General features: G+C 51.7%; 1 protein-coding gene across 1 annotated transcript; it reads left to right on the forward strand.

Annotated features, from left to right (window-relative positions):
* Positions 1 to 538: 538 nt before the first annotated feature.
* Positions 539 to 10,071, forward strand: commd2 (COMM domain containing 2). The gene is made up of 5 exons (XM_042339348.1): positions 539 to 654; positions 3,881 to 3,958; positions 5,345 to 5,427; positions 6,972 to 7,145; positions 7,761 to 10,071. Exons 1-5 carry the CDS (start codon positions 588 to 590, stop codon positions 7,956 to 7,958), a joined length of 600 nt encoding a protein of 199 aa, XP_042195282.1. The 5' UTR covers positions 539 to 587; the 3' UTR covers positions 7,959 to 10,071.
* The last annotated feature ends 1,953 nt before the right edge of the window (positions 10,072 to 12,024 follow it).

The raw sequence follows: 12,024 nt of genomic DNA on the forward strand, positions 1-12,024 counted from the left end.
GCCCCGAGACAGGGCCCCGAGACAGGGCCTCCCCGAGACACCCACCCACAGACAGGGCCCCGAGACAGGGCCCCGAGACACCCACCCACAGACAGGGCCCCGAGACACCCACCCACACAGGGCCCCGGGGAGAGGGGGACACAGGGCCCGGGGGGTGAGGCTGAGGCCGGGGGGTGAGGCCGGGGCCGGGGGGTGAGGCCGGGGAGCGGGGGGTGAGGCGGGGCCGGGGGGTGAGGCCGGGGCCGGGGGGTGAGGCCGGGGAGCGGGGGGTGAGGCGGGGGCCGGGGGGTGAGGCCGGGCCGGGGGGTGAGGCCGGGGAGCGGGGGGTGAGGCCGGGGCCGGGGGGTGAGGCGGGGCCGGGGGGTGAGGCCGGGGAGCGGGGGGTGAGGCCGGGGAGCGGGGGGTGAGGCCGGGGCCGGGGGGTGAGGCTGAGGCCGGGGCCGGGGGGTGAGGCTGAGGCCGGGGCCGGGGGTTGAGGCCGGGGCCGGGGGGTGAGGCCGGGGAGCGGGGGGTGAGGCCGGGGCCGGGGGGTGAGGCCGGGGAGCGGGGGGTGAGGCCGGGGCCGGGGGGTGAGGCCGGGGCCGGAGATGCTGTTGGTTCTCGCAGACGAGCACAGGCGCCATCTCAGCTTCCTGAGCGCGACCACGGCAGCGGGTCAGTATATACCCCTCACACACACACACACACAGCCCCTCACACACACACACACACAGCCCCTCACACACACACAGCCCCTCACACACACACACAGCCCCTCACACACACAGCCCCTCACACACACACACACACACACACAGCCCCTCACACACACACACACACAGCCCCTCACACACACACACACACACCCTCACACAGACACACAGCCCCTCACTCACACAGACCCTCTCTAACACACACAGACCCTCACACACTCACACACAGCCCCTCACACACACAGCCCCTCACACACACACACACACACAGCCCCTCATACACACACACACACACAGCCCCTCACACACACAGCCCCTCACACACACACACACACACAGCCCCTCATACACACACACACACACAGCCCCTCACACACACACAGCCCCTCACACACACAGCCCCTCACACACACACACACACACAGCCCCTCATACACACACACACACACAGCCCCTCACACACACACACACACACAGCCCCTCACACACACACACACACAGCCCCTCACACACACACACACACACACACAGCCCCTCATACACACACACACACACAGCCCCTCACACACACACAGCCCCTCACTCACACACACACACACCCTCACACAGACACACAGCCCCTCACTCACACATACACACACACACAGCCCCTCACTCACACAGACCCTCTCTAACACACACAGACCCTCACACACTCACACACAGCCCCTCACACACACAGCCCCTCACACACACACACAGCCCCTCATACACACACACACACACAGCCCCTCACACACACAGCCCCTCATACACACCCGCCACCCCCACAGCCCCTCACACACACACACAGCCCCTCACACACACACACAGACCCGCCACCCCCACAGCCCCTCACACACACAGCCCCTCACACACACCCGCCACCCCCACAGCCCCTCACACACATACAAACAGCCCCTCACACACACTCGCCACCCCACAGCCCCTCACACACAGCCCCTCACACACACACACCCGCCACCCCCACAACCCCTCACACACACACAGCCCCTCACACACACAGCCCCTCACACACACAGCCCCTCACCCACACACACAGCCCCTCACTCACACAGCCCCTCACTCACACAGCCCCTCACTCACACAGCCCCTCACTCACACACACAGCTTCTCACTCACACACAGCCCCTCACTCACACACAGCCCCTCACTTAGACACGCGCGCACACACAAAGCCCTCACCCCCACACGCACAAAGCCCCCACACACCACCCCCTCTACACACACACACACAGCCCTCACCCCCATTCGCGCCCACACATAGCCTCACTCCCCTCCCCATCCCACACATACACCCCCTTCACACCACTCCCCTGCCCCCACACACCCCTCACAACACTCCCCTGCCTCCACACACCACTCCCCCGCCCCCACACACCCCTCACCTGCCCCTCACACCCCCCCCCACACATCACTCCCCTCCCCCCACACATCACTCCCCTCCCCCCACACACAGCCCTCGCCCTCCTCACACCACCGCAATCCCACCCACACACGGCCCTCACCCCCCTTAAAACCCCCCCCTCCCACACATACACCCCTCAACCACCCGGCACAACAACAACAACAACAACAAGATTCCATTTATAGAGCGCCTTTCACGTCAGGAGGACGTCCCAAGGCGCTGCACAGTTGGGTCATGACCCGAGCAGGGGGGAAATGGTCAGGGTGAGGGGAGGGAAGGGAGGGAGCGAGGAGGAGGAAGAGAGTCGAGAGGGGAGCTGAAGGCACGGTCAAAGAGAAAGGTTTTGAGACCGGCCTTGAAGGAGGAAAGGGAGGAAGCGGCGAAGGCACTGGGGGATGGAGTTCCAGAGCCTGGGGCTGAGAGGCTGAAGGCCCGACCACCGATAGTAGGGCGGTTGGGGCGGGGGACGTGGAGCAGACCGGAGCCAGAGGAACGGAGGGTACGGGCAGGTAGGTAGGGGGATAGTAGGTTGGAGAGGTAGGAGGGAGCAAGGCCGTGAATGGCCTTGTAGGTGAGGATGAGGATCTTGAAATCAATCCTCTGGGGGATGGGGAGCCAGTGGAGGCGAGCGAGGGTGGGAGTGATGTGGTCGCGAAGCCTGGTGCGGGACAGTACACGAGCTGCAGAGTTCTGAATGACCTGCAGCTTGTGGAGGGAGGTGGCGGGAAGGCCGGCGAGGAGAGAGTTCCCATAGTCCAGCCTTGAGGTGACAAAGGCGTGAACCAGGGTTTCAGCAGCGTGAGGGGTGAGGTAGTGCCGTAATCTGGCGATATTCCGGAGGTGATGGAAGGCGGTGCCAGTTGTGGTGCGGATGTGAGGGAGAAAGGACAGCTCAGGGTCGAACAAAACGCCGAGGTTCCTGACTGGCTTTGAGAGGTGGAGAGTGCAGCCTTGGATGCTGATGGTGTCAGCGCCTGAGGTGCGGAGGCGCTGACGTGAGCCAATCAGGAGGGCCTCGGTTTTTCGCACGTTGAGCTGAAGAAAGTTGTCTCTCGTCCAGGACTCGATGTCGGACAGGCAGGCTGTCAGGACATCGGTGGTCGTGGAGTTGAGAGTAGAGGAGGAAAGGTAGAGTTGGGTGTCATCCGCATACATGTGGAAGTTAACCCCATGTTTGCGGATGATGTCACCAAGGGGGAGCATATAGAGGGTGAAGAGGAGGGGACCGAGGACAGAGCCCTGAGGGACACCACATGAGACAGTACGGGGGGTGGAGGAGAAGCCATTCGTTGAGACGAAGTGAAGACGGTGGGAAAGGTAAGAGCTAAACCATTCAAGGACAGTGCCTTGAAGGTTGAGGTGGGAGGACAAGCGGTGGAGTAGGATAGCGTGGTCGACCGTATCGAATGCTGCCGATAGGTCGAGGAGGACGAGGAGACAGAGGGAGCCCTGGTCACAGATGGTCAGGATATCATTGGTGACCTTGACCAGGGCAGTTTCTGTGCTATGAGCAGCACGGAAACCTGACTGAAGGGGCACATCCCTCACTCACACATATTCCTCACCCCCTTTCACAAATCCCCTTCCCCCACCACACACCCACACACACCCTCAATCCCCTCTTGCCCCTCCTCATCCATACACATACTCACCCTCCACCCCTCGCATACACTCTCCTCCTACACCCCAATACACCCCATACATCTCCTGTCTCTGATGTGGGTGTGTTTTGTGTTTGCAGTTGTGAGCGAGTTCTGCCGGATTGCTGTGGAGTTTTTGAAGAAAGGCTCAAATCCCAAAATATATGAGGGAGCAGCAAGTATGTGGCTTGTGTCTAATTGACCTGTACCTCTGTGTGTGAAGGAATTATATACCCTATCTCCTCGTGCTATTACTAATATATCACTTGTAATAGTTCTTGCATTTGATACAGCACTTGATCACGCCTTCGAGACATCTGAAAGCACTTCACAGAATTTTTTTTGGCTCAGCCGGGGCGTCTGACACATGCGGAAACCCAGCCCCATGCTTAAGAAAATCCAAACCAGCCTGAGAGTCCTGTGTATGCCAGCTACACTCATACATTTCCATGTATGGAATGGAATGCGCACTCTCTCCCCGGAGGGATGCATCCTGCTTACCTAATTCTGGAAAGTATTAGGCGCAAGTTGGCAGAAGCCAAGGCTTGGGGACCTCAGAGTGTGCATTGGGGTACAGCTGGAATATAACCAGCTAAACCCACATAGCCAAAGCCGTAAAAGTAGGGTGGTCCAGCTAAGCCCACCCAACTTTTAGGGTTTTGGCTTGCAGGGTTAACAGGAGCTAAATGGGAAGAATCCCAGGGACTAGTCTACTCCATCAAGCCCTAACGATGAGGCAGGTTTTCTGTCGTTAGCAGTCTCCCTGGCTCCGGAAGTGGACAAGATCATCATGGAGGATTGACTCAGTTCCAACATCCAGTTGCCAAACATGTCATCTTGGAGCCAGTTCTGCCCCGGGGAGACTCCGCTTAACCCCCTGCCCTGGAAGGATAGTCAACAGTTGGTCATTTGACATCCAACAAGCATGGGTTTGAGTCCTCACTAGGTGGATGGTAGGTAACAGGAACTCCCTGCAAGCTTCCCGGTGGTAATACAGTTTAGCATGAAATGCATGAGAGCATTGCCACCATCTTCCTGCCAACAGCTCGGGAACACATCCCTTCCCACTGAGTGATGGTTGGAGGTGTGAAGCTTAAGCAGCTGCTTGTAAACTTGGTTTCAGTTTTCCGGATATACTGTTGCTGTGTTTTGTGAGCAAATGGGCCGGACAATTTTATCACAGCAACATCCCACAAACAGTCAAGAAGTGAATGACCAATTTTACCTAATTTTTCGAATAGTGCCGTGGCATCTAACTGTGTTGCAGTGTCAACGCACGAGCTCAAAATCCCGACGTGGGCCTTCTCACTCAAAGACGGGTGTTACAACTGAGCCAGGCTGACATATGCAGTTAAGCACCTCGAGACAAGTCAAAGTATAAAAGTGTTAGTTCTTTATTCACTCCAAACAGAGAAGGTGTGGGAATGCCTGTGGTGTGTGTTTGCCTCTTATTCGGTGGCTTAATTGCACTGCTGATGTCATGTAGCTGTGAGCTCTGCACAGGCAGTATCAGAGCATAAACCACCCAAGATGTTTCGTCTAAACTCTTACCTTTTTTTTAACAGGGAAACTGAGTGTGAGTGCTGAGACTGTGCAGCATGGTGTTGAGGGACTGATGTATCTGCTCACTGAGAGCTCCAAGCTGATGGTAAGCACTCTGTTATTTCTCTACTGTCTCCTCTTTGAGTTAAGGTCTTTTACTATAGAAGATATTTTGGTTTGTAAAGTTAAAATTCATATCCCTTAAAAATGTTAACAAGTTTTATGTGCAACGTTACCCGCTTCTGCCACTACCTCTCTCTCTCTCTCTCCAAACTGCCGCAGTCTCATCCACTCCTTCATCACATCCAGGTTATATTATTGCAGATCTCTTCTCTCCAGCTCCTCACATAAGCTGCAAACCATCCGCCTCGTGTCTGTTCTTGAACCAGGCTCCGCAACCTTTCCACTCCCTCAGGGGATTGAGTTCAAGATCCCGATTCTCAAGTTCAGATCTTTCCACGGCTTCGCCCCACCCTACCTGTGCGACCCCCTTCAGGGAGGCAAGGGGAGAAGAGCAGGACGATGGGGGAGCAAGGAGTGGGGGCAGGCAAGGGGGATTCATAAGTGAAGATAAGACCTTTGGGGAGCCAATGGAGCTGAGTAAGGATGGGGTGATCGGCTCACGGAGCGTGTTACGGGTGAGGACGGGAGCTGCAGAGTTCCTGTGAAAGGAGGAGCTGCGAGCCTGGCAAGCATTGTAAGAATGGTTGAACCGGGAGGTGACAAGGGTGGATGGCACTCTGCGATTGGTATCAGCACCTCTGTGATGTCCCCAAGGGTTCTCCCTCCTGATCGCTGAGCCCTGGTGGTGGACGTGTGTGCAGTGAGGACAGGATTGGGCAGGATTGGAACGCTATTGCTCACTGGCATCATCTGATGGACTTTCGAATGGACATTCATTTGTTACATCTAGGATTGGTTTTGTTAACTCCCTCCTTTTCGGCATTCCCAACTCTTCCCTCCACCGGATGCAGATCACTCAGAACTCTGCAGCTCGTGTCCTCTCTCGCAGCAAGCTCCATGACCCAAACCCCACCTTCGCTGGCTCCTCTGGCCCCCCCATCGCTCAAAGGATTGAGTTCAAAATCCTCATCCTTGCCTTCAGAGCCCTCTACGGCCTTGCTCCTCCCTACCTCTGTGACTGCTAACGCCATATCAATCATATCGATCTGTCCACTTCCTCCGCTCAGTAGACTCTGGCCTGCTACACACCGCACACCTGACTCACCGACCCCACCATCAGCGATTGGGACTTCAGCCTCTCTGCCACCACCCTCTGGAACTCCATCTCACAGTCCCTTTGCCTTGCTCCCTCCCTTGCCTCCTTCAAGACTCGTCCCGACCCTCCTCTTCAACCGCGCCTTTGGTCACCCTCCTACTACTGCCCTCCAGTTCTCCTGATCCCAATTCCCTGCTCGGGTCCAAATTCCTGTCTGTTCAGCACCTTGGGATTTCTTCCTGACATGAAAGGTGCTACACAAATGTAATCTGTTGTTGTTGACATGTGCACCATGGAACAAATGCTTGGCTCAAATCTCCACAGGAACCTCGGAACAGGAGGTCATCCTGGTACTGCGCACTGTTCCCCCCCCCCCGCCAGAGCTCATTAGCACAAAATAACAATCATATCGCTCTATCTTTTATGGTCAGATTTCCCAGGTGGATTTCCAGGACTCGGTGCTGGTCTTGGGTTTTCCAGAGGAACTGAACAAGCTGCTGCTTCAGCTGTATCTGGACAATCGGCAAGAAATCCGGAGCATCCTGAATGAGCTGACCCCCGACCTCCCTCATTACCACAACTTGGAGTGGAGACTGGATGTGCAGGTAAAATGGGTCACTACACAGAGGCCAAGAGAGAATAGATTGCAATGGGAAGTGGGGTGAGAAAGGCAGAAACACACACAGACACACACAGATGGAATCCCGTTTACAAACAAAGTACAGTCACGCTCGCTACCAACAACTCGCTCCCACAGACCTCTGTTGCCTGTAGGCTTGTCACTAATATAAAACAAAACTATACATAAAAACATCTGCAAGAGCTTCATAGGTAATTGCTGTCCAGTGTAGTGACTGTGTAATTGTAGGTGAATGCAGCAGCCAATTTGCACACAGCACAGCCCCACAAGCAGCTATAACCTTTGGAGTATTGTTGGCAACAGTTTGGGACATATGGGGGTTGGGCAGTTGCGGGCTGGGAGTAATGTAATCCGGATTACACTTCTCAGTTATGTATCATGCTCACGAGTATTTGTTATAAGGTTCAGTGACTGGATTGAACACTCAACCTGGCTCAGCTGGTAGCATCTCACTTACGACTTGCTTACTCGGTATCAGATATTTGGTATCAGATATTTTGCTTTCTTGTTTAAACCAGTCAGAACCAGTGCGTTACACTGTACATTCATTATTGCATTAATGCTTCCCTTCGGCTCCTAGTTGGCCAGTCGTGCCTTGAGGCAGCAGATCAAGCCTGTTCTGACCCTGAAGTTACACCTGGAGCAGAATGGATGTGCGAGTGCTAGCGTGCTCCAGACAGACCCTGCCACGCTGCTGCACCTGATTCAAGAGCTGGAACAAGCTTTGGGTGAAATGAAGAGCAACCATTGCAGGAGGATCGTGCGTAACATCAAGTAGAGTTGACCCCATCTGTTGGCATTGATGTGCTGATTGTGAGATGTTGACATGTTTTTATTCAACAAACCTATTGTTGTTTGGTCTACTTCTGTTGTTGGAACAAGGGCTGGTTTTACTCTCTTTGTGGGGCTCAGGCTCAGAACTCAGTGAATCAGACAAGTGTCAGACATGGGGCGATTTGATAAAACAGACTGCCCAAGGTCACACCCGCTGTTTTCCTCTTGCAGCAGGCATAGTTTGGAGCAGCACAAACACATGAGATGTTGCACTCAATTCTGGAACCACTCAATTCTGGATCCCCAATGAGGAGGAGAAGCCATGGCGCAAACACCACATACACCCTCGCATACACACACTCACATACACTTGAGTGTAACAGCAGGAATGTGAAAAATGCAGAGAAGCAAAACCGATTGTAGATGGCAGTGTGGACACTAACCAGGAATAAACTAACAAGTGGAAGTGCTGGAGGTGAGGAGCACTGAGTGACCTCTGCCCTCTCTCTCTCTCTCTCTCTCTTTCGCTGTGAACCCTGAATTCATATCCAGCACAGCTCACGAGATCCTGAAAACTGACTGGAGCATTCATTGCTCTGGAGTTTGGGCCGTTACAAGCGGTTTCCTGGAGGCACAATGTGTTGTCAGTGGGTGGCGCTGTCTGGCCACTGACACTTGGCAGATGGTTTTTTTTTGACCGATGTTGGGAAAAGGCTCTGTTTGTGCAGAGTAAAATAATGCTCTGTGTCTGCGAGCCTGGTATTACAGTTGGAAACACTCCTCCTGCCCATTCGTGCCACAAGTTCCAAAAAGCAGGGGGAAAAAATTGATTCACCGTTGATGGTATCTCGTAAATCTTTTCCGTGTAATTTCTTGTCAATTTGTGGAAAATTTGGGCCCTCCAAAGTCTTGAGTGACGACCTGATTAAGCAGCGGGAATAAATTTCTTTTTTTTCCCCCGCCATTGTGATTCCTCTCTGACTGCTGTGCCATTGCTATTTCCTGCTGGCTCTGTTCACACACAATCCTTGTCCTGCAACCTACTACTTAGTGCATGGTAATAATAGTCATGTTATGCACCAAATAAAATCCCAAGCTTTAGTGAAGCTGAGTTGGCTAACACGTCACCAAGTTACATTGTGTCAACTTACAATACAGTGTAGAAATGACTAATCTTGTTATCAAGTCCAAGGGATTTGTTACCTGAGCTGCTCAGGTGGCCTCCCACTGCCCTTACAGTCAATGTGCCTTTGCTGTAAACACACGATGAATTGCTTTGCTAATTTTATGGTTCCAAATTAATGCCAAATGTAAGTTGCCTCCCTACCAGATAGTTTAGAGGATATGAAAAGTTTGCACGAAAGTGTGAATTGCTATAAACATGACTTGTTACTTGCCTGAACTGTCACAGTCCAAGTTGTGCCTGAATATTGAGTGTACAGCGATAATAAGCCATGTACTCCCTGGGCCTTACAAAATACAATGAGATCCGGCTGACGTTTCAGTATGTGATTCCAGTAAAATGAAAATCTTCTGCTGAAGCACGCAACACAATCCCAGCAGGGAGGCAGAATTGTATGATATGGCTCTTCCAGTTTAGAGAGTTGTCTTAGAATAGAATCAGGTCTTTTATCATAGCCAGAGTTGAATCCCAGGCCAGCACTGAGTAAACCTCAATACGACCCAATCCCCTGTCTTTGAATGTATTTGTAAAGGGAATGGCTTTCCTTCCCTCTTGCTTCTCAGTGGAGTGTTGTGTGTCAATGTTCTGTGTGGGAGTGCTGATACTGGTACTATGGGCCAGGATCAGGGCCCTGGTCTCTCTTTTGAATTTTGTTGAATGAAGTCCCCATTTTACAATTTACATGAATTGACACACATATTTAGGGTGAGATGCATTGTGTTCTGGGAACAAGTGGGACCAAGCTAATTGCAGTTAATGTTGCAGCAACTTCACCTTTTAGACCCATCAGAAAATGGGAGGGAGTAAGTAGACTGAGTCACAATATGAGTCTCGAGCTTTGGCACATGTGGATTGAATGAGGGCTCTATACAGTGTAAAGACTGAATTAAACATGTTTACTCTTTCACATTATTAAAAGATTCACTGTCTTCAATTCCTTAATGTTTGCATTTTCTTTAAACCTGAAACCGTGCCGATTAAGTCTCATATTCAGAATCCCTAATATAAAAGGCTTGCTCTGTCTGTGGTTTGGGATCTTGTTACAATGATATTTCTCTTAAACCTATACAAGTCTCCACTGGAATCCAGGTACAGGCAGTGTAACCCCCCCCCCCCCCCCACATTCCAGTACCTATTTGCAGAGATGGTATCATAAGAGTTGCAGAATTTGTCCCTTACAGAGAACAAGGGAAAATTGGTTACTGAATGCTGACACAGGCTGTTTGTTTAAGGAGTGGTATTGGTGTAAACAATAGTCTATTGGCATGGAGTTGCTAACTGATTTGGAGAATACACAGTGTATCATAATAAAACAGTCCATTCTTAATCCTTTTTTTCAAAACAAAACTTGGGAAGGTGTTGACTTTAAGGTAAAGTGGTTCTCTGCATCGTTCTGGTACCTGCTACACATGGCCAATGTTCAGTGTCGGCCAATCCAAATCTGTAACTTTCTGTTCTTGATCTAGTCTTCAATTCCTGTCTTCAGATCTTTCTCTTCCACCATGTTTTTAGTCACCTCCAACTCCCCTTTTCTCAGCTTCTCCCAGCTCTGGCGCCCTGAAGCCTTTTGAGACAATATGGGTTTGAATCCCGACAGGGCAAAACGTTGGACCTTTGAGCTGCTGGGGGTATGCTGCGGTGTTGGATGTGCATTGTTTGGGTGATGTTAAACCAAGATCCTGTCTGCCTGTTCAGGTGGACATTAAATACTCCCAAGTTACTATTTGAAAAGAGAAGGGAGTTTCTCCCAGTGACCTAGCTGACAATCCTCCAGACAAAATTGGTTATTCATTTTCATGGTTGTTTGAGGGACATTGCCTTGCATAAATTGGCTGCCGCATTTGCCTAGAAATACGCAGTGACTGAACTTCACAGTAAATCCTGTGAAGCACTTGCAGACACCTCAACAATATGATAAGGTTCTATCAAATACAAGGATTGTGGTGGTGAATAATAATGATCAGGTTTGTCTATGCCACCAGAGGGCTCACAAGCATTGTGAATGATGAAGATGGAGTTATTTACTCGGATTTGCAAAACATGGCCCTTGTAGACAGTTGGCTGGAACATGTTTCAGTGTGCTCTCCAACTGGCCTCCAGGAGGACTGCTGGAGTTTGACCTAACGTACTGCCCACAGTTAGAGGGATGAGAAAAATGACTATATAAGGTCTAATCCTTGAAAGAGTTGTTAGAGGGGACTGTGGAACTCTGAGATTCCTAAGATCAAGAAAATAAAGTAAGAACAATACAGTGCCAAGACAGAATTTAGGGATGTGAAGGATGACATAGACCAGTAAATTTCTTTTAACTCTTCCCTACCTCTGTGACATGCTAACTCCATACCGATCTGTCCAATCTCTCCGCTCAGCAGGCTCCAGCCTTCTCCGTGTCCCCCACCCGACCTGCCCCAATACCGGCGGTCGGGACTTCAGACTCTCTGCCCCGACCCTTTTGAAATCCATCCTGGGGCTCTTCCGCCTGACTCCCTCCCTTGCCTCCTTGAAGGCACTTCATAGAATATACTGTCAAGTGAATTGACTATATTTTGTGGGCGAAACACAGCAGCCAATTCTGCACAGCAGTGTCCCACCAACAGTTATGGATTGAGTGACCAAATTTCTACCATTATTATTTTTTTGAAAAGATTATTACCCCTGGAAAAACGATCCACCGATCAACTAACAACCAGGTTCCTACTTACTGCTAGATAAACAGGAGTGTGGAGTAAAGAAACTTGCCCAACATTTTGTCTTGCCCGCAATCAAATAGTATTTTCAAATAGTAACTTGGGAGTATTTTCAAATAGTAACTTGGGAGTATTTAATGTCCACCTGAACAAGCAGACGGGATCTTGGTTTAACATCATCCAAACAATGCACATCCAAC

Source organism: Callorhinchus milii, unplaced genomic scaffold (assembly GCF_018977255.1).
Source record: "Callorhinchus milii isolate IMCB2004 unplaced genomic scaffold, IMCB_Cmil_1.0 Scaffold11, whole genome shotgun sequence".
Taxonomy (NCBI): domain Eukaryota; kingdom Metazoa; phylum Chordata; class Chondrichthyes; order Chimaeriformes; family Callorhinchidae; genus Callorhinchus; species Callorhinchus milii.